The sequence below is a fragment of the Marmota flaviventris genome, chromosome 3, assembly GCF_047511675.1.
Source record: "Marmota flaviventris isolate mMarFla1 chromosome 3, mMarFla1.hap1, whole genome shotgun sequence".
Taxonomy (NCBI): Eukaryota; Metazoa; Chordata; class Mammalia; order Rodentia; family Sciuridae; genus Marmota; species Marmota flaviventris.
In genome coordinates this window covers 59,519,646-59,542,430 of record NC_092500.1, presented here as the reverse complement: position 1 = coordinate 59,542,430, position 22,785 = coordinate 59,519,646, and the positions used below count along the sequence as shown (strand labels likewise).

Genomic DNA, 22,785 nt, shown 5'->3' with positions numbered 1-22,785 from the left:
AGCACTCCTGGGTTCAACCCCTGATATCCAAACCAAAAGAATGCAGGATCTACCTGGCACTGTGGTGCACACCTGTGATTCCAGGGGTTCATGAGGCTGAGGCAGGAAGATTATAAGTTTGAGATCAGCCTCAGTAACTTTGATCCTATCTCAAAATAAAAAATAAAAGAACTGGGGATGTGGTTCAGGGGTAGAGCACCCCTGGTTCATCTCTAGTACCTCAAAAAGAAAAGAAAAAGAAAAAAAATGTATAGGATCTGAAGCCACATTGTCTATACTACAGTATTACCCACTTTGCAGCTTTGTGATCTCTGGCAAATTACTTATCACTGCACCTTAGTCTCCTCATTTGTTATAGGGGAATAATAATAATACCTACTTTATAGGGTTGTTGTAAGCATTATATGGTTTAATATAAAGTGCTTAGACCAAGTACTTGGCATTAAGTGAGAGTAGCAATGTATATTAGCTGCTGTTGCTAGCCATTGTTACTAACTCCCTGGGGGAACTTCATTTGGATTTGGAGTCAGAGCATCCAACTGGAAAGGCCTGTCTAGGAGTGTCTTGTGAATATTTGCATAACGGTTGAGTCCCTACTGACGTCAGGGACTTCTTGGAGCTCCAGGTCAGATGTAGTCTTGGAAGTAGTTCCTGCTGCACAACAGTCCCACAATCGCCCCACTAACCCTGCTTCCTACCCAACTGCTGCAGCACCAGGAAGTGAAACAAAGAGGCAGAGCCTTGTACCGCCAACTGAGCCTTATCCCTTTCATTACTTGCCTTTTTTTGGGGGGGTGAGGGGGGGAGCTGGGGGGAGAGTTAGTGCTAGGTATCTAATCCAGGGCCTTGAACATACTTTACCACTGAATTATACCCCTAGCCCCAAAGGGTGTAGTTTTAAAGCATTTATCTGAGTTGGAAATGTAGCTTTATGGGCTCTGGATACAGCGCATCTATCTTTTTTTTTTTTTTTAGTACCAGGGATTGAACCCAGAGGTGCTAACCGCATCCCCACCCCTTTTCTATATTTTATTTTTAGACCAGGTCTTACTAAATTGTTCAGGTCCTCGTCAAGGCTGGCATTGAACTTGCAATCCTTCTGCCTCAGCCTCCTGAGCCACTGGGATTATAGGTATGTGCCACCATGCCTGGCCTTATCTCATATCTTTTAAGGCTCCCAGAGTGAGGACCAGAAGTGGGAAGAGCATAGGACACACTACAAAGTAACATGAATTTCTTTATGCCCCTCCTTCCAATTTCCTTATTCCATTTAGCCAACCTTTGTAGGCAAAGGTAAACCATTTCTCCCCAAACTGAGATAATTCTCTGATGCTGGAAATGTTTCATCCTATAGGTGGATTTACCCACAGAATCATAATATTTGAACCAAAAGTTTCATTGGGCAGTTTTAAATAGTTCTACGGGAAAGAAGACCTCCATTGAGGGCAAGTTTCTCAGAGGAAAAGAGTTAACTTTCTTGGACTGGGGTTGTAGTTCAAAAGTAGAGAGCAGTCACCTAGTATGTGTGAAGCCCTGGGTTCAATCCTCAGAACCACATAATAATAAAATAAAGGTATTGTGTCTACCTACAACTAAAAATGAATACTTTTTTTTTTTTTAAAAAAGAGTTAACTTCTTGGAGAGACTTTGAGAGCCATCTGTGTGGTCACCCATGCCCTCATTCTGACGTCCAAATTGTTCTGGGACCCTCCACCAAGTTTGGGGCAGTCCCAGCTTTAGACCACCACCCTCCTCTCCCACGCCCAAGCTCACACTCAGCTGTTTCACTGGATGTTGCATCAGGGAGGGTGATGAAATCAGTGTCAGTGGATTTTACCCAGGGATGCAACAGGCTAAAGGACCAGTCAGGGGTAATGTCACTAGGCACCTTCAACTATCCAGAACTCCTGGACTTCCTTGTCATGGACTAGGGACTGGGGACAAGAATATCTACTTTGGACTTCGAGTTCTTTCTTATGTTGGTATCTCAAAAAAAAAAAAAAAAAAAAAATCATCTGAGTTCCACAAAGCCCATGAAAACTTGGGCCACTAAATGAGTTGAAAAATCAGGTGCAATGGGAGTGGTGGCGCACTCCTGTGATTCTATAATCGGGAGGTTGAGGCAGGAAGATCTAAAGTTCAAAATTAGCTTAAGCAATTTAACAAGAACCTGTCTCAAAATAAAAAGGGCTAGGGATGTGGCTTAGTGATAAAGTGCCCCTGAGTTCAATTCCCAGTACCAACAAAACAAAATAAAAAAAAAAACAGGTGCTTCTTAGTCAACAACCTCACCTCTACAAATGCTCTCTATAGTGAGGACTGAAATGGGGAGCAATAACATCTTGTTTTATTTTTGGTACCTGGGATTGGGATTAAACCCAGGGGTGCTTAACCATGGAGGCACATCCCCAGCCATTTTTTTTTTATATTTTATTGAGAGACAGGGTCTTGCTAAGTTGCTTAGGGCCTTGCTAAATTGCTAAGGCTGGTTTTGAACTTGCAATCCTCCTGCCTCAGCCTCCAGAGTTGTTGAGATTACAGGCATGTGCCACCATGCCAGCCATAATAATACCTTATATTACACTCATATGGCTTCCCATTTCACAAGTACCTTAATGTTCATTCTCTCCTAAGAAACTAGGACCACCCAATGGGGGTAAGGGGTAGACTTTCCAATGGAGAAAAAGAACTCCCTTATTCTTAGATAGCAGGTCATTAGGTAGGAATCAAACTTCATTCCAAGATGAGCTCACCATCCTTTTGGGAGTTGAGTGAATGTTTCTCTGTTTTTGGTTTTTCCTCAGGCAAGAGGAAGTGAGGAAATTAGGTTTGGGGTGTGGTAGGGGTATAGTTTAGAGAGGCAAAAAGATCAGAGACAGATTAAACAGGAAGGAACTTGAGACCAGATTAATTTAAATGTTCGTTACTTCCCCTACCCCTTCTAAAGCCATTTCAATTCCTGGAGAGCATTACACATGTATCTCATCCTAGGCTTCTAGCCACAGCAACCTCACTACTCATTTCCCCTGGAACTGAGGCTACATACCTGGGCTCTCCACAGAGGGGAATGATGCAGGGAGGGGAATCCCACCTGCTGTGAGTCACCTGCTAGTGTAAAGGGCGGGCCTTACAATGCAGGGACCTTAAAAAGAGGGAGAAAAACAACGGAAGCAGCTCAGAATCTCTGTGAAAAACAGAGAGAACCAGAACCAAAGCAGATCAGACAGAATTAGTCTCAGAGCAAGGGGAAGTGGGCAGAGATTCCACAAGGACTAGTGCAGGTCACAGAAACAGATTTGAGAAGTAGGCGACATAATGCTGGGGATCAGAGCTGTGATGCTGCTATTGCTGCTGCCCTGGACAGCTCAGGGCTGGGCTGTGCCTGGGAGTAGCAGCCCTTCCTGGGCTCAGTGCCAGGAGCTCTCACAGAAGCTCTGCACACTGGTCTGGAGTGCACATCCACTAGTGGGACATATGGTGAGTGTTAGCCTGTGGGACTGAAAGGAACCTCTTCAAGCCTTCCAAGGCTGCACGACTGAATGGAAGCTGTGGCCTTGGGTGGATGCTTAAGGGTTGAAGGCGATCAGGGAATGAGAAAGGAAAGGAGACTGGGGTTCCTGAGAGAATCATGGGTGTAAGGATCCAGTAAGATTTAAAAGTACTTATCTTGGGCTGGAGTTGTTGCTCATAGAGCACTTGCCTAGCATGTGTTCAGCCCTTGGTTCAATCCCCAGCACTGCAAAGAAAACAATAAGTATGTGTTGTATTCTTCCCATTCCCTTTCTCCATTCCAGGATCTACTGAGAGAAGAGGGAGAAGAAGAGACTACAAATGATGTCCCCCATATCCAATGTGGGGATGGCTGTGATCCCCAAGGACTCAGGGACAATAGTCAGGTACCACTAAGATGAGGCTAGCCCTCAAGGGAGAGGGGACTGGGCCTATAGCTGGGCACTGTGGTGAACTAGAAGTTTTCTGAGAATGGTAAAGAACTGGGTGGATCTTCAATGAATAAGAATAGTGTATCCACCTTTTATTGCTTTCTTTTCTCTCTAGTTCTGCTTGCAAAGGATCCACCAGGGTCTGATTTTTTATGAGAAGCTTCTGGGCTCAGACATTTTCACAGGGGATGATGGTCCTGTGGGCCAGCTTCATGCCTCCCTTCTGGGCCTCAGCCAACTCCTACAGGTATGAACAAGTGGTGTGGAGGATGGGGGCTAGCTGGTGTTAAGAGACAGAGGCTATGGGATAAGGATCTAGAGTCTTCTGACTGCACTGTGTCCTTTCAGCCTGAGGGTCACCACTTGGAGACTCCACAGACTCCCAACCCCAGTCCCAGCCAGCCGTGGCAACGTCTCCTTCTCCGCTTCAAGATCCTTCGCAGCCTCCAGGCCTTTATAGCTGTAGCTGCCCGGGTGTTTGCCCATGGAGCAGCAACCCAGAGCCCCTGAAGGCAACAGCTTAAAGATGGCACCCAGATGGACATGGCTCAGCAATGATAAGATATATCTATCAACCCACACAACTATGAGCCAACAAGTTAATTAGCCCACTAATTTTAATAGGACTTGCATGTTGAAAAACTGCTAATACTGACTTAAGATGATGACCTGTGACAAAGTTGCATATTTATTAGCTGGAAAGAGAAATTTTGGTACTATTTATCCTCATGGGAACAGTTTGGAGAGGAGGATTATTTATTATATTTATAAGTAATTATGTATTTTTTTCAATAAAGATTTATTTATGTGGCTCTCAAGTCTAATTTCTAAGTTCAACTGTGAAAGATAAATGGATGGGAAAAGTAGGGCCAAGGGATTATAACATGTACACTTTTCTACTATTCTGAAGGTCTATGGTGGAGAGTGAGATTTTCTCACAACTCCCTGGGGGATCTTTTTTTTTTTTTTTGTACCAGGGATTGAACCCAGGGGTGCTTAACCACTGATCCACATTATACTTTTAATTTTGAGACAGAGTCTTGCTAAATTGCTGAGACTGGCCTTAAGCTGACAATTCTTCAGCCTCAGTTTCTCGAGTCACTAGAATTATAGGTATGTGCCACCATACCCAGCCACTGGGATATTTTCAGTATAAATCCTTGATGGCTGAGCAAACAGCCTGGGATTATAAGGAGTTGAGATTAGGAAGTGGAGGCACACCTATAGGACACTTGCTCCCTGATCCATTGCCCGCTATCTTGGCCAAGAATATAGGAGCCAAAGATAGGAGCCCCAGTCACTACAGAATCAAAAATTAGACCACAGCCAGGCATGATGGCACATGTATGTAATCCCAGTGACTCGGGAGGCAATTTAACAGCAAGGCCCTAAGCAATTTACTGAGACTGTCTCAGAAAAAAACATGGCTGGGGGCATTGGGGTTGTGGCTCAGCAGTAGAGCACACGCCTAGCTCGTGTGAGACACTGGGTTCAATCCTCAGCACCACATAAAAATAAATAAATAAAGGTATTGTGTCCAACTACAACTAATAAATATTTTTTAAAAAGGTGGGAGTGGGGCTGGGAATTAGCTTAGTGTTCCCCAATTTGTTCCCCAATCCAAAAAAAAAAAAAAGTAGGGCTCAGCTGTGAGCAGGGAAGGGCATTCCAAGAAGATAAAGGTAAATCTCTTAAGCCAATGGGATTCTCCCTTAAAGGACCTCTGTTAACTCCAGAAGAGAGTTAAACTATCTGAAAAAAGGAAGGGAAGGACTTAGTGATTATTTGCTTTCCTTTTCGCTGCAGTCCCAGCATCAAGAGAATGTGTGCTTCAGAGTCAGACAGACGTGGATTTATGTTTTGGCTTTGCCACCCACTAAGTATATGATAGGATGGTCATATAACACTTATATCCCACCCCCAACACATATCACTCACCCCTATCCCAAAGAATTTGCAAAGCAGGAAAGCCGGCTCCAAATGGAGGGACAAAGAAGAAATACAACAAGAAGGGCATGCAGAGGTGAACAGAGGCCACAACTTGCTGAACTCACTCTTATATATTGGATGTCCCTGATGATGTCCCCAAGGACTTTAGTCTCTGTGAGTGGAGAAGAAGTTCCGAGATAAGACACTTCAAGGTTAGCACAAAGTTTATTAGTCATTTCTGCTCAGAAGAGACCCTTTCTGAACTGAGCTGTTTGCTTGAATACCAAGCAAGAAATAGTCACCTCTGCAGGGCTCCTCTTTCATTTATACCTTAAATTACACCAGAAGCACATCTAAGAGCAACGGCAGTTGCCTCTGGGGTTCCCTGGGAATGGCTAAGGTATGAGGATGTCCAGGGTCATATGATAAACTTTCAAGGTTCTAAGTTCCAGGAACTTTGGTGTGGTTTTTGCCTAGGTCTATACCCAAGGAATAGAGACCTTCCTTTCAGGCAAACATTATATTGTACAAAAGAAGGGATGGTGTCTTAATAAAAAAAAAAATAGCTACCAAAGCATTTCTTCCTCTGTAAAAACATCAAATTTTATCCAATACTATATAAAGCAACTCCTACATTCCCAGAAACCCTACCATCCCAACCTCCAGGAGTGATTGTCTCTTAAGTGGGGAAATGGAGACTAGGCAGCCTAAATTAGTGTGCAAAGCTTCTCAATCACATTAGAGTGGCAGGATCACTTTATGGGGAAGGAGAGGATGCAGGCAACTCAGCGGGCAGAGCAGGGCAGAAGACTGGTAAGAAGAGTTCTGTTTTACATCCTTACTCAGAATGGAGCTTTACATGCTGGGCTGAGACAGAAAGCTCTCAACCCCTGCAAGAAAATAAGAAATTTAGGCCAGGCACAGTGTCACATGCCTGTAAACCCAGCAACTCAGGAGGCTGAGGCAGGAGGATTACAAATTCAAAGCTAGCTTCAGCAACTTAGTGAGGCCCTAAGCAACTTAGTGAGACTCTGTCTCAAAATTTTAAAAAATTTAAAAAAGGGTGAGGGATGTGGTTCAGTGGTTAAGTGCCCCAGGTTCAATCCCTGGTAACAACAACAATAACAACAACAAAAACAAAAACAAAAAAAAAAAGAAGAAGAAGAAATCAGGAATCGAGAAAAGAAGAAAGGAAAAAAAAAAAAAAAAACCACAACTATCCTAGACAGGAATGGATAAAAGTTGGAACCAGAAGAGAGAAAGGGCTAGGTGTGCAGCTCTGTGATAGAACATTTGCCTAGCATGCATGAGGCCCTGAATTCACTAATATCCAATAGAGAAATGGAATTTAATAATAAGAGAAGTGGAATTCTATAACATGTCTGTACTCTTCACAAAGGGCCAATGCTAGTGTGTGCCAGTTTAATCTTACCAACTATTATAATGTTGAAATCCTTCCATTACTGGAAAGAAGCCACTTCCCTGAGCCCTCCAATACCTGCAAACTATCCGGGCCTGCTGCAGGACCCCTAAGACTCCCAGCACAGCAGATAGCCTCCAAGACCTTATTTAGAACTATGGCTAGTACCTGTTCTGATTTGTTGGTGCCCTTCCACATTCATGTTTCTTTCACCTCTCCCCTTGAACCCCAGCTTAGAATCTCTAATTTCCCATACTTGAAGAGCAGCATCATGATGTGAAGAGTAGGAGGGGCAAAAGATTTGGAAATAACAGAGAAAATGTAGCTCCTAGAAGTCAGAAGTCAAGGGTACATCCGTGTAGAAATGGCTGGGGCAGGAGATGTAAGCCTCGTCAGTGGTGTTCTGGCCAGACAACAGCGGGTCACCATTTGGCATGATTTCTTCTATTCTACAGTTTCTGAAGACTGGATAATTCAGAAAGAAAAGTCAGACCCTGATCTTAGTTGGTAGTTCCCAACCCAACAGGAAAAGTGAGGGACAATAGCAGAAAGGCTTGAGGGGAGCTTTGGAGGATGGAGGATGAGCGTAGGGGGAGGCATGTGCATTTCCTAATAAAAGGAATCAACAGGAAATGAGCCTCTCTCTCCAATGAGGAGCATGGAGCTCAGCCTTTTCTGTGATGGGTCAGAGAGGAAGGTAGGAAAGAATGTGTTTTCTCTTCCCTAGTTCCATCTCATCACTTACTTTCCATTCCCTCAGTGTTCAAGTTTTGCAGATCACAGGGTAAATCCGGCTCTGGCATTGGCTGTAATACAGGTTTCAGGTCTGGCTCTGGCACGCTGTGTGATACCCTGCAGAGTGTAGGTTCCAGCACAGGCCTCAGTGTGGGCTCCAGTCCTGGCTCCAGAGTGGTCTCCAGCACAGGGTCCAGCACTGACCTCAGATTCAGCCCTGCATCCAGCTCTAACTCCAGGCCGAGCCCCAGGTCTGGCTCTGATGGCAGCCCCAGATCCAGGTCTAACAATGGCAGTTCTGGCTCCAGTTTAAGCTCTGGTGGTTGTTGCAACTCATCCACTTGTCTAGATATACCAAGATAACAAAGGGGCAGAACTCAGTTGTTTAGATGAAGTTGGGAATAGTAGAACAAGCAAAGGCTGTGTCTTTAGTCTAAGAAGTCAGCAGAGCAAAGGGCTAGAGAGCATGGGCTTTGAATCAGGCTTGATAGAGTTTGAATCATATCATTTATTAGCTGAGTGACCTTAGGTAAGGTATGTAACGTCTCTGAGTCTCAGATTTATCAACTGTAATAGGAGAAACAATATATAATTCTTGAGAGGCGATAAAATGGATAAAATTTGGGCTTTAGAGGCAGGCACAGTGGCACACACCTGTAATCCCAGTGGCTTGAGAGACTGAGACAGGAGGATCTCAAGTTCAAAGCCAGCCTCAGCAACAACGAGGTGCTAAGCAACTCAGTAAGATCCTGTCTCTAAATAAAATACAAAATAGGGCTGGGAATGTGGCTCAGTAGTCTAGGGTCCCTGAGTTCAATCCCTGGTTACCCACCCTCACCCGCCGATTTAAAAAAAAAAAGAAATTGCAGAAGAATGAAACTAGAGCCCTGTCTTCCATCCTTTAAAAAAATCAACTCAAGAGCTGGAGCTGGGGCTCAGTGGTAGCGCACTTGCCAGGCATGTGTGAAGCACTGGGTTCGATTCTCAGCACCACGTATAAATAAATAAAGATCTATCAACAACTAAAATAAATATTTAAAAAATCAACTCAAAATGAACCAGAGTCCTAAATGCAAGACTTAAAATTATTAAATGACTCAAAGAAAATACAGGGGAAACACTATAAAACATTTGTATAGGCAATGCTTTTTGGATGAGCCTCAAAAGTGCAGGCAACTAAAGCAAAAATAGACAAGTGGGATTGTATCAAACTAAGAAGCTTCTGCACAGCAAATGAAATAATCAACAGAGTTAATAGACAATCTATAGAGTAGGAGAAAATATTTGCAAACAATATCTCCAACAAGGGAAGGAATTAAAAAGACTCAACAGGGGCTGGGGTTGTGGCTCAGTGGAAGAGCGCTTGCCTAGCATGTGTGAAGCACTGGGTTCGATCCTCAGCACCGCATAACCACTAAAAATATTAAAATGATAACTAAAAAAAATCTTTAAAAAAAGACTCAATAGCATAAAAACAAATAATCCATTTTTTAAAACAGGCCAAAGATCTGAATGTACATTTCTCAAAAGATATACAAATGGCCAATAAGTATATAATAACATGTTCAACATCATCAATCATCTGGCAAATGTAAATCAAAACCACAACTGAGGGCAGGGTTAGTGGGTCAGTGGTAGAGTGCCCACCTAGCATGCATGAGGCACTGGGTTCAATCCTCAGCACCACATAAAAAAAGTAAAGTTAAATAAAGATATTGTGTCCCAGGGCTGGGGATGTGGCTCAAGCGGTACCGCTCTCGCCTGGCATGCGCGGGGCACTGGGTTCCATCCTCAGCACCACATAAAATAGAATAAAGATGTTGTGTCTGCCAAAAAACTGAAAAATAAATATTAAAAAAAAATTCTCTCTCTCTCTTCTCTCTAAAAAAAAAAAAGATATTGTATCCCCTTACAACTAAAATATATATATTAAAAAAAACCCACACAACTGAAGTCAGGCACGGTGGCATACACCTGTATTCTCAGCTATCAGGAGGTTGAGGCAGGAGGATAGCATGTTTGAGGCCAATCTGTGCAACTCAGCAAAACCCTGCCTCAAAATAAAATATAAAAAGTGCTAGGGATGTAGCCCAGTGGTAGAGCACTTGCTTAGCATGTGAGGCCCTGGGTTCAATTCCCAGTCCTGCAAACAAAACAAAACTAACAAACAAAAACCTCCCCAAACCCCACAATGGGACACTATCTCACCTTCCAGTTAGAATAATTTAATTAAAAAGACACAAAATAACAAATATATGACAAAATATATATATGACAAAAAGGAAAAGGTCTAGGGGCAGTTCCCAGGTCTTAAGGCAAAACAGGGCAAAATAACTGGTAAGGATGTATCATTTATCACACTGTGGGAATATAAATTAGTATAGTTATTACTAATGGCTTCCTATCCTTGAATAGTACTGAGGTTCCTCAAAAAACTAAAAAAAGGACTATCATATGACCAGATATCTGACTACTTGGTATACATCCAAAGGAAATAAAATCAAGTATATCAAAAAGATACCTATACTCCCATATTTACTGAGCAGTAAATAGCCAAAATATGGATTCAATGGAGGCTTCACTGACTGATGAAAAAATATATAAGTAACATAACATTTATACTATATGTAATAAGCATATAATTTATATTCACACATATACACATACATACATACATATATACAATGGATTATTATTCATTCATAAAAAGAATGAAATCCTGTCACTTTGGGCAAAATATGTATAAAATAAATATGCATATTTATATATAGAAATATATGTATAAAATATAAACATGTATAAAATACATACAAACATATGTGTCAACTAAAAATAAAAAATTAAATTATTTTTCAAAAGCAGAACTTTGGAATCCCACAGACCTGGATCATTTATCAGGCGTGTTCCCTAGGTATGTCATTTCACCAAACTAAACCTGAGTTTCCTCAGCTGAAAACAATTGTGACTACTTCACAGAACAACTGTGAAGATCGAACAAAATGAGAAAATGAACATAAAGCATTTAGTCCAATGCCTGCCCATAATAAACTCTTGTTTGTTTGTCTGGTACTGGGGATTAAACTCAAGGGCTCTTTACCGCTGAGCTACATCCCCAGCCCTTTTAAGATTTTTTTAAAAAAATTTAAGACAAGGCTTCATTAAGTTGCTAAGACTGGCCTCAAACTTGTGATCTTCCTGCCTCAGCCTCCTGAGTGACCGGGATTACAGGCGTGTGCCAACATCTCTGTCTTAAACTTTTAGTGACTATGACCATTATTGTTACCTACTCTGATGGGTCCTCATAAAAATTAAATGAACAAATGTTTTTAAAAAATCTAGTACCAAGGTTGGCACCAGGTAAGTCCTCATTTATACCAGTGATTATGATTACTGTTAACAAGGAAGCTTTGTGAAGATAACCTAAGGGTGGCAGCAAGAAAATATGAGAAAGGAGAGAGTTGAGAAGAATGGGTAGCGGGGAATAAGAGGGTTGTAGAGACTGGGTCAGTAGGCAGAGAAGGCTGGAGGGACTGGAATTTGGCAGATTAAAGTCACTATATCAGCCAAGGAAATTCTGGAGGATGGGTGAAGAATTCATATCTCACCTGTTAGAGACCACAATGAGCCTACGTTTCAGGTATTTCCTCCGCTCCTGGAGATTAACTGTGGGCACATACACAGGAGGTGGAGGAGGTCAGCATATTGGACACACAGCTCACTGGTTCCCCAAGTACAGAAGATCTTAACAATTTTATCCCCCTGACTAGCATCCCCATGGATAAATCCCTTAGCTGCTGTGGATATTAGTTTTCCTGTGTTTGAAAGGAGGGAACTGGATTTATGGATGTCTGAGAATCCTTCTAATCTAGTAATAAAATATGTTAATTATTCCCACCTTTTTCCTGGTAGTAGCGCCCAAAAGCCTCATCGCGGGGGATTCGTGGATAGAGGAAGCGCAGGGGGTTCTCAGGTATGTTCTCCTCAGCAAGCAGCTGGTAATGGCGGATGATTTCAGTCAGTGGGAGTGACTGCAACACCTCCTTGGTGTAGGGCTGCACAGAGTAGATAAGCACCCTATCTGGAAAGTGAATACAGAAGAGGCTGGCTAGAGTGAAGAGGCTCACCTAGGAGATTCTCTCCCTGGCTTCCCAGCCCCAAAGCTGCTAGAGGATTCAGGACAGAGCCCAGGAAGCCAACAGCAGGCAGAAGGGCAAAAGGCAGGCTAGGCAGAAAGGAAAAGGTATGGGAATGGCAGGGCAGAGCAGCTGACCATCATCCTGGTGTTCCACCCAGGAGCAGGTAATGCCTCCTTCCGATGTTTCACTGAAACGTAGCAGAAACGTTCCAGAGACCATCCTTTTCAGCAGCCGGCGTTCCTGGCTCCGGCTCACAAAGCCCATGATGCGTCTGGAACACAGAAAATAGCTGCAAGACCCCCAGTCCCTTGTGTGTGGGAGTGAGCATTTGGTTTTGGCCTCAGCTCTCTCACTTATAAACTTTTATATCTTGACCAAGTCACTCCTCATTGGTGATAGTACCACCCTGGCCCCAGGATTTCAAGAGGTATGAGGATTTAGTGAGATCACACAGGTGAAAAGCACAATGTAAAGGCCAGGTGATGTGCAAACAGGCAGGTAGTGTGGTGGAGAGAGCTTTGGAGTCATCTAGGCCTAGGTTTGAATCCCAACTCTGTCATCTGGGTAAATTGATTAACTTTTCTAACATTGAGTTTCCTGCTGGGTATACACCTATAATCCCAGAAACTGGGAAGTTAAAGGAAAGGATCACAAGTTCAAGGCCAGCCTCAGCAAATTGTGAGACTCTTAGCAACTTAGTGAGATCCTGTCTCAAAAAAAAAAAAAGGAGGCCAGGCATGGCAGCTCACACTTATAATCCCAGGGGCAAAGTCCTAAGCAGCTTGGTAAGACTCTGAAGACTCTGTCTCAAAATAAATAATAAATTAAATAAAGGGCTGGGGATGTGGCTCAGTGGTAAACTGCTCCTGGGCTCAATCCTCGGTACCAAAAATACAAAACAAGTTTCCTCACTTGAAATGAGGGTGGTAATACCAACTACTCAGTATGGTTTTAAGGATTAAATGAAAGAATTCATCAGAACACCCAGTAGGTTCTGGAACACAATAGATGCTTGACAAATACAACTCTGTGATTAGAAATGTCATCTGTAGGGCTGGGGATATAGCTCAGTTGATAGAGTGTTTGCTTCACATGCACAAGGCCCTGGGTTCGATCCCCAGTACCATACACACAAAAAAAGAAAAAATATGTGTTGGGGCTGGGGTTGTGGCTCAGTGGTAGAGTGCTTACCTAGCATGTGTGAGGCACTGGGTTAGATCCCCAGAACCACATAAAAATAAATAAACAAAATAAAGGTATTAAAAAAAAGAAGAAGAAATGTGGGCTGAGGTTGTGGCTCAGTAATAGAGTGCTTACCTAACATGTGTGAGCCTCAGAATTGGGTTAGATTCCCAGCACCACATAAAAATAAACAAATAAAGTAAAGGTATTGTGTCCATCTACAACTAAAAAAAATATTAAAAGAAAAAGGAAAAAATGTCACCTGTAGTTTTTGCTCTCTCCGTGTTTGCCACACGAGGGCGCCAAGAGTCCAGTCCTGAGCCCAGAAAGAACAGACCTGTAATGGGAAGGCTGACCAAGGTCCTTACTCATCATTCCAGAGATCCTTCAGGTAGTCATGTACCAACTCCAGAATTTTGTCCAGCCATGTCCAGAATGGTAACTTGCCAGGGGGGCTCTCTCGCTGAAGTTGAAATGGAAAGGCAGAAAGAGATATGGAGTTTTCTCCATTGTAGGGAAGGAGTGACAGGGAAGGGCCAGTATTTGGATTGAGGGCCTAGATCTAACTGCATAGGATGCGGGGAGTTAGTTACCTTACTGAAGTCAGCCCAGGACAACAATGCATCCTCTCCTCCAGAATTCTGCCCTGTGGGAAAGAACCATAGATCTCTTCAGATGACAGAGGAGCCAAGGCCAGGTCAGGGGACAGGGGGCTTGCCAGACTAAGGCTGGGGAAAGGTTGAGAGAAAAGAAAAAGAATTATACCGAATAGCTTGTTCTTCAGCATGCCCAGCTGCTGTGGATTGAGGCCTCGGCCAACATAGGAGGAGAACTGCCAACTGAGAGCAGGGCCCAACAAGCTCCAGGGAGCCTGAGGGGGACTGGAGAAGAACTGCTGATTCTATAGCGATGAGAGGAAAGCAGGATGGCTCAAAAGCAGCCCCTCACCCCAAGATTCCAGCCCCACCTCCCACCTGCCGGCCCCATCTCCTACCTGGGGGTTTGGGCTGAGCAGATTGAACCAGAGAATTGAGGCCCAGGCAATTGAGAGTTGGTTCATGTTAGAAATAATCACCACAGGGAGGGTGTCTGTCTGTGGAGAAGACCCGAGTCACGCAGGAGGGATGTGATGTTTCTAGCTAAAGACATCTGGTAAGGTAAGCGGGTGAAAGCCCACCCCATGGACCTTAGTTTATCCCTTTCTTATGCCTTTTTCCAATCTGCTTCATCTCTCTGGCTGTCCCTCACTCACTCACTTTCAGCTGCAGCTTCAGACCCTGGTAGACGTATTTGACTGTGAAGCTAATGATGTGTAATTCCTCTGTCACAGCCAGCAGCCCCTGCAATAGCCAAAGACACAGTGATCAGAAGGCCCTTTGACAAGTTCCTTCTGCACCCCAATCCTGTCCCAACCTTACTTTATTGCCGCCCTTTCCTGAACCACCTGAACGTTGCTCCACCAGCATCTGCGAATTGAGGAAAAAGAGAGAGTGCTAGAATGGGGACCCTGAAGTCCCTGGAACCCCTGTTTTGCCTCAAGACCTGGGAACTGCCCCCAGACCTTTTTCCTTTGGACTAGAAGCTTAAGTTATTGACACTTCTTACCAAGAAGCCAAAGTCCCAAATCAAACCATCACTCTGCCCTTTCTCTGGGGTCAAAGTTTTCTGGTTTGAGGTTAGAATGTTGAACTTCCGGAAGCTGTTCCAGGAGGAAGAATACATATGAAGGAAAAGAGCAGACTTTTTTTAAAAATTCAGGAGGAAAATAAAAGTTTCACTTCATTTCAGACATACCCTTTTCCTTTTGTCCATGTACCACCCAAGTCTCCCTCCTCATTTGTGCTCCCACCAGGGCTGCCAAATGTGGTTGTGCAGGTCATGCATACAGTGCACAGATGTTTGCAGTGTCCTTGTGAGGCACTTACCCTTCAGGAGAATTGCTGAAAAGAAATTAAAAAAAAAAAATCATTGAGAAGTAAGAGTACAGAAGATAGGAATTTGCTCTGTGGGACCAGACAGATCTGGGTACAAACATACCTCTGTAGATTACTAGCTATGTGGCCTTGCAGAACAGACATAATCTCTCTGAACCTGTTTCCTTGTTCGTATGGTACACTGATAATACCTATCTCATGGGGTTGCTATGTAAATGGGGTTGCTGCATGTAAATGCTCAACCAAAGATGAGTTATTTCTGTGAGGTTGAATGAAAGGGGGAAGAAGAGAGTCCTAAGATGTTATTGTAAAGAATGAGTACTTTCTTCACCCCACCAGCCCCCATCCTGGCCACCACTCCTTGATCCTACCCTTCACCTGTCTCAACTTACCTGTCGATGGAGACTTCCACTGTCAGTGACTCACTGCCTTCCTGGAGTCTCACCAGCAGCCTAGGGTGGGGAAGGAGATGGATGGGATAAAATGGTCAATCTCAACCTCCCGGACAGGCAGATGTTTGAAAAAAGATAAAGGAAAAGAGTAGAAGAGGTAGATGAGTCAGAGAGAAATGAAGAAGAAAAGGTCAAGAGTGAAAAGATCTGTAAAACCAGAAAATATATAGTGTTAGGGCTAGAAAAAGGAAGCAGGAGCGAGTTCTGAAATGCCAACCTTGTTCGGACAGTAAACTTGCTCCCAGTCTTGAGGATGAGGGGTCGATGGGGAGTTTGGGGCATACAGGGCTGGGTTTCCACAATAAAGGCTCTGGGGAAAGAATTGTGGAGAGAATACATGGTTCAGTATCTGTAAGAATATCTTCCCTTGTTCCTTTTCTCCTTTTCTCCCTAGAGACCCTTCCATGGACTCCAGACCTGTGGAGCAGACTCTGAAGCAACTCTGTGACCTGGGCATTCTGCACATTCACCCCCTTGATCAGGGGGTCACCGTCATAGCTAATGTGTCTCAATTCATTCAGCTGCTTCAGCAGCTGCCTCAGATGAAACAGCAGCTTTGCTCCAGCTGTGAACCTGGTGATAGAATCCAGAGAGAAGGAATCCATGAGTTTATTGGAGCTCCCACTCAGGGTCTGGGATCTCTTTAATGCAGAGTCAGAAACTACCTGGGACCAAAAAAAAAAAAAAAAAAAAAAAATCCAGGAGGTATATGCCAGATTACTCAACATGATTCATAATCTAAGACATAAAAATGAAAATCATTTTCACTTAAAAAACTGATTGAAAGCCAAGTGCCATGGCACAGGCCTGTAATCCCAGCAGTTCAGGAGGCTGAAGTGGGATGATCACAAGTTTAAGCCAGTCTCAGCAACTTAGCAAGGCCCTAAGAAACTTAGTGAGGCCCTAAGAAATTTAGCGAGACTATGTCTCAAAATAAAATATTATAAAAAGGGTTGGGGATGTGGCTCAGTGGTTAAATGCCCCTGAGTTCAAGCCCTGGTAACAAAAAATCAAACAAACAACAACAACAAAAAACTAATGAAACGTCTATTAACATAATAACAATTAACCTTCATATGATGCTTGCTATGTTTGATTTATATGAAGATCTTTATACACACTAATGCATTTAATCTTTATGACCACTCCATGATACTACTATTCCATTCCATGAGGTAGGTACTATTATTATCCCCATCTTATAATGATAAAACTGAAGCACAGAAAGGTTAAGTGACTTGCTCAAGATTCTACAGCTGTAAGAGATAAAGGTTATATGTGATCCCAGGCAGTCTCACTTCTCACTGAAGAACCCATATATATATATATATATATATATATATATATATATATATATTTTTTTTTTTTTTTTTTTTTTTTTTTTTTTTGGCCATGCTGGGGATCCAACTCAGACCTTATACATCCTAAGCAAGTTCTTTACTACTGAGTTACACCTCCAGCTCTCAATTTTTGTCTAATAAGCTCATCAGGGTAGTAAAGATAATAGGTCACTTTCCTTCCTTCCCATATTTGTTGAGTAATTAAAAAGGAAGGAGGGTTGTGGCTTAGTGGTAGAGCACTTGCCTAGCACACATGAGACACTGGGTTCAATCCTCAGCACCACATAAAAATTAAACAAACAAAATAAAGGTATCCTGTCCATTTATAACTACATATATATAGGAAGGAGAGGGCTGGGGTTGTGACTCAGTGGTAGAGCGCTTGCCTAGCATGTGTGAGTCACTAGGTTCAATTCTCAGCACTGCATATAAATAAACAAAATAAAGTTCATTGACAACTAAAAAAATATTTTTTTTAAAAAAAGGAAGGAGAAACCAGGTTGTGGATTAACCCAAGTCTGGGCTCTGGGTTCCCTGGATAGTGAGGACAAAGAATAGAGTATAGTTATAGTCTGACAAGGGAGCTGAGATCATTTTGGGGAGCAGAGACTAGTAAGAAGAATACCTTTTGCTGTATACAGGGCATTACAACTTAGAAAACATAAGAAATGGCCAGGACTAGGGTTAAGGTGTATAAGATAATTAGGAGAAAATATATTTTCTCTTACCAGTTCTCCAGACGTTCCAACCCAACCTGGTCCAGCGGGGCTCCAATGCAGGCTTTTTGCTGTTGGGCTTTCCACTCATCCAACTTTGGCAGCAGTAGTTCAATTAGGGTAGTTAATCGGCCTACCACTGCTTTGGAGGTATCTAGCACCTCCTGGCAAAGAGATAATGTGAGTATGCAGCACATCTAACTTAGGATGAGGAGAAAAAAGCCAAGGCTAAGGGTCTAGGGCTCCCCAAATCCCTTTATTTTCCCAGTTCCTTGCCACCCACTCCCTCTATCCCCTGCCTCCCACCTTTCTCCTTTTGTCCAGGTCATTGAGAGTTTCCTGAAGAAGCTGTAGCTCTTTGTTCTGATGGGGATCCGAAGAGGACGTCTTCCCTAAAGGGCCAGAGCAGAAGTCAGATCAGGAGCACCTTCCTCTCTCTTTCCCAGCCCAGATCTCAGAGTCAGAGAGGGGAAATTTTGGAGGAAAAAGGGGAAACAGAAAAAAAAAAAAAAAAAAGGAAAGGCACAGGGGGGCCTTTGAGCAAATTCTGAAGGGACCAAAGTCCATCCAATCTGCTAATGGAGTTTTCCATGCATTTCCTCCATTCCGTCCCTGCATTTCCACCTCAACTTTCATAGCACACCCTAGCATTTATAGCTTTGCAAGGCAACAGGACTGCAGTTAGTGGAATTGGCCAAAAGTGACTTGCTCACTGGAACTTTCCAATTCTGTGCTCCATCACCCTTTCCCTCCGAGCAGCCACCAGTCTTTCTCCCATCCCTCTAAGTGCTTTCTACCTTTTTTGTAAATATTAAACCGGAAGTTGAAGATATCCTGCAGTTCTTTCAGTTGGTTGAGGGATTTCACCAGCTTCTACAGAGGAGATGGGACCTCGATGAGGCTGCTTCTGAGGAAGGAATAAGGCTAAGCCCTGCCCACCCCAACTCATGCCACAATGACCAACCTCCATCATAACCCTTAAATCCTGGATGCGAGATTCAATCTCAGGCTGCTGGCTATCCACAGATGCTTCAAGGGCTGGCTTTCCTTGCTCCTGTAATAAAGAGGCTCTGATCAAATTTTAACCCTGATTTTTATCTCTTAAATCCTTTCATCCCTAAAATAATTCCATAGGATGGGTGAGGTGGGGGGATCCTATTCTGAGACAAATCCCAGGAGTCCTTTCCATGGACCCCTTTCTACTCCATGACTTCCAAAATCATCATAAAATTGTTTTCCCCACCTGAGCCCTCTGGGCTTGATTCAGAATTCTTTTTTCTTCCAGAAGTAGATTAAAGATCATCTCAGCCAATTGGGTGGAGCCCTGTGGAAAGTCCTAGAGTAGGAAAAGAGGGAGAATTGTTCATATTCAATCATCTTCAATGACCAGCCACCCTAGATCCTCCCACTAGCGTTCCTAGTATTTTTGCCTTCTTCAAAGTCCCCAGCCCTTTCTTTTTTCCACCCCAAACTCTAGCATTTTCCCAACACTATCAGCTATACTTTGCTCATCTCTCTGCTAATGATCCCCAAGGTCCAGACTCTTTCCCCAGATCTGTTCTTCTCCATTTGCATCTTCAGGTTTGTACCCCAAACCTTACTCTACACTTCACTTGGATGCCAGTTCTATCCTTTTTATTCCCAACTCATCCAGGTACCATAATGTCCCTGTAGAATTTTCGCAAGTTGTGCTGTAGCAACAAGCACTCAGGGTCCTGACTGCAGCGGCCAATCTCATAGTTCAGTTGCTCCAAGAAGTGTAAGTAGAGCAGGCTGGCCTTGGAATTATCATTGTCTAGTGCAGCTTCCTTCCTGGGGACCAGGAATGAAAAGGGTTAGAATCTCTGCAAGGTAGCTGCTGTCCTGAGGCCCTCCAATCCCTTCCAGGTTGTTTCCGGGATCCCCAGGGATCAGGAGAAAGGAATCACCTATCTTCTTCATCCACTCCACTCCCCTACTGCAGAAGCCCTCACCAGTTCTGGTCTTCAATCCAGACAGCCAAGTGCTGTCGAATGTCCACTGGCAGGAGGCTCTGTGAGTACAGCTCATGCAGCTGGTCCTGAAATGGGCTATCAAGATTCTGCAGCATCTCCCACTGCGCCATTTGGGCTCTAAGTTGAAAGGATGAAGGTTCTCAATTGAATATTTTGCTGGTCTAAATTACCCATAGTCTTGTGATTGTTTATTACTACTAGCTTAAAATGTTAAAATACATAAGTAAATTTTAAAAAAAACACAGAAATATTAAGGCCTACATTGACCCCACTCTGAAATTGACCCCACTCTGAATCTTGTTTCCTTCCCTTCATCTCCAGAAATGATCTCTGGGGGCCGGGATTGTGGCTCAGCGGTAGAGCGCTCGCTCGCCTCACACGTGCAAGACCTTGAGTTTGATCCTCAGCACCACATACAAAAATAAACAAGTCAAATAAAGGTGTTGTGTCCAACTACAACTAAAAAATAAACATTAAAAAAACATTTTAAAAAAAGAAATGATCTCTATTATAGTTCAGTGAATATTCTTCCAGGGAATATAATTCAATAGTTCCAATATGTGAGGTCTTTTTGTTATAATGGTAATTTTCAAACACACACATAAATACAATGACAGGATCATTCATGTATCCATCACCCAACTTTAACAAATAATAATATTTCTGCTATTTCGTCTATCTTCCTAGATTAATTTATTTTAAACATATTTGTTTGTGTCTATATTCATTTTGGCTGGAGTAAATATCAGTGTTGGTCTTAAATATTTATGATCTCTGCTGGCCATGAAGCTTTTTTAGGAACTGAAACCTTCTTAGAGGTAAGGAAAGTACACCCTACAAACTGTTCACCATCTAAGAAGGAGGAGTTCCATGCTAGAAGATGTCTAAATACTGTGCAAAGGGTCATTCAATTCCTAAGATTGTGATTTCTTTTTTTTTTTTTTTTGGAGTGCTGGGGATTGAACCCAGGGCTCACAGATGCTAGGCAAGTGCTCTATCACAGCGATCTACATCTCCAACCCAGACTGTGACATTTTTAGGATCTCTTTCAATCTCTGATTCTCCATGTGGATTATCAGCTCTAAGATCCAGAAATTTCTCACAAAACTGTTTTTTGCAGGAGCTGTGATGTATACCTGTAACCCTAAAAGCTCAGAAGGCTTCTGAAGCAGGAGGATTCCAAGTCAGCTTCAGCAACTTGGCAAGGCCCTAAGCAACTTAGCAAGACCCTGTCTCAAAATAAAAAAATAAAATAAAAAAGGGCTGGGAATGTGGCTCAGTGGTTAAGTACCCCTGGCTTCAATCTTTGGTACCAAAACAAAACAAAACAAAAAAACATATATAGTTTAAAAGGATCAAGCACTAAGCTAGGATGTAGCTTAGTGGTAGAGCCCTTACCAAGCATATCTGAGGCCCTAGGTCCTGGGTTCCATCCCCAGCAACAGCAAATAAAAGGAAGATGAAGAAATCCAGCATTATAAAAAGGGTTAAAATTAAAAACAGGAGTTCCTGCCCAATCCTTCGCCTCCTCTGTTCCTATTTTCAGAGGGACAGCTCATGTTAATTCATCCTAGTAGAAAAATTTTTTTCTTTGCTCTGTATAAAGTCATGTGACCTTTTTATAACACAAATGTGCATGTTTGTTCTGTTCAGTTAGACTCAGGATGCAACAAGAATATGTTTTAATTTCCTTAACAGACATCAGATGGCAGTGGGGAGAAGCATGCCCAGTACAGCCCGCTTGGTGATAGGCAAAAGACAGTTTTGTTTTATTTGATACCACACAGGGCAACTTACACATTTTTACTTAACAAAGAGGATGATACATCATGTCTATCTTTAGACATTGCTTTTTGGTAAGGACAAAAAGTAATGCAGGACAGAGACAAAAGCTTTGATTAAGACATCGAATCCATGTAACAAAACCAGGTTCCGGGCCTCCGAGGCTGCAGGGGAATTCTGGGAGGGGGAGGTAGAATTGGGGAGCTAGACTGGACAGGAGGGTTAAGATCCAGGACACAGCAGAAAGCTCCTATTTACCACCAGAAGACAGAAGTTGCCTCGTCTAGCCCGTAACCCTGGGACCAGCAGCCCTTCCCAGGCAAGAATTTGCCCCTTCACTCCAATCCCCCACACTCTCTCAGGGGCGGTACCTCGTTAGGGTCCCAGTAACCGGTCCCTCCAGTGGCTGTGATCGAGACTTCCAGTCCTCAAACGTAGCTGAGGTACCAAGGCTTCCTGCCCCGCCCACGACTTCGTCCCGCCCTTCGGACTCTAAGCCTAGAGGGCTTGAGTCGCAAATGAACCCATAAGCTCAGCCCTGGCACTACTGCCACTCACCAAGCCCTTCCCCGGGTTGGTGCCATCACATCTCCGCCCTCTGCAATGGGCGGGACAAACTTTGCCCAAGCCACACCTCCAGCTCCAGTGATTGGTGAGGAATCCTGCGAGGGGAGGAGTCCAATTGTTGGACTAGCCCAGCACTGAAACAGCTGACTTTCGAGAACCCGAATCTCCCTCCACCCGGAATCGAAACTGACTTAACCGTGGAAGCGCTCGGGGCTTGAGGGGAAGAGGTGGGACTAGAACTTCGATACTTTAGGATAGAAAGGAGAGGCTTGCGGTAAGGAGAAATAGTTGTTATTATTTATTGAGGGTAGAGAGATAAACACTTTAGGTTCTTGGTATTGTTTTTAATTTCCACAACAACACTTTCAGGTGAAAATAAATCATTATCCCCACTTTAGAAATTTTTAAAACGAACTTCGAGAAAGAGACTACTTATTCAGTGATCAGCAGGCAATAACAAATGGAGCTTGGATTCAAGACTATCTTCTAATTCCAAACCCCAAACTTTTTTTTTTTAATATTTATTTTTTAGTTGTAGTTGGACACAATATCTTTTTTTTTTAAGAGAGAGAGAGAGAGAGAAATTTTTTAAAAAATATTTATATCTTAGTTTTTTCCACGGACACAACATCTTTGTTTGTTTGTGGTGCTGAGGAT

General features: G+C 43.1%; 2 protein-coding genes across 3 annotated transcripts; one reads left to right on the top strand and one right to left on the bottom strand.

Annotated features, from left to right (window-relative positions):
- Nucleotides 1-2,578: 2,578 nt before the first annotated feature.
- Il23a (interleukin 23 subunit alpha) lies at nt 2,579-4,885 on the top strand. Its single transcript, XM_027928661.3, has 4 exons — nt 2,579-3,477; nt 3,795-3,896; nt 4,057-4,188; nt 4,290-4,885. Exons 1-4 carry the CDS (start codon nt 3,316-3,318, stop codon nt 4,449-4,451), a joined length of 558 nt encoding a protein of 185 aa, XP_027784462.1. The 5' UTR covers nt 2,579-3,315; the 3' UTR covers nt 4,452-4,885.
- A 1,191-nt stretch (nt 4,886-6,076) lies between these two features.
- Stat2 (signal transducer and activator of transcription 2) lies at nt 6,077-22,042 on the bottom strand. Of its 2 annotated transcripts, XM_027926647.2 has the most exons (25): nt 21,933-22,042; nt 19,759-19,896; nt 19,444-19,597; nt 19,029-19,121; nt 18,750-18,839; nt 18,583-18,658; nt 18,092-18,177; nt 17,798-17,949; nt 16,147-16,302; nt 15,947-16,039; nt 15,670-15,729; nt 15,269-15,283; nt 14,949-15,042; nt 14,762-14,809; nt 14,600-14,683; nt 14,338-14,436; nt 14,109-14,244; nt 13,937-13,989; nt 13,712-13,806; nt 12,296-12,432; nt 11,921-12,103; nt 11,631-11,688; nt 8,230-8,370; nt 8,036-8,142; nt 6,077-7,755 (listed from the first exon to the last, which is right to left on the bottom strand). In XM_027926647.2, exons 2-25 carry the CDS (start codon nt 19,887-19,889, stop codon nt 7,619-7,621), a joined length of 2,478 nt encoding a protein of 825 aa, XP_027782448.1. In that variant the 5' UTR covers nt 19,890-19,896; nt 21,933-22,042; the 3' UTR covers nt 6,077-7,618. The 2 variants fall into 2 exon arrangements, with proteins under 2 accessions (XP_027782448.1, XP_027782439.1); XM_027926638.2 differs by having other exon boundaries at nt 8,036-8,370.
- Nucleotides 22,043-22,785: the final 743 nt, after the last annotated feature.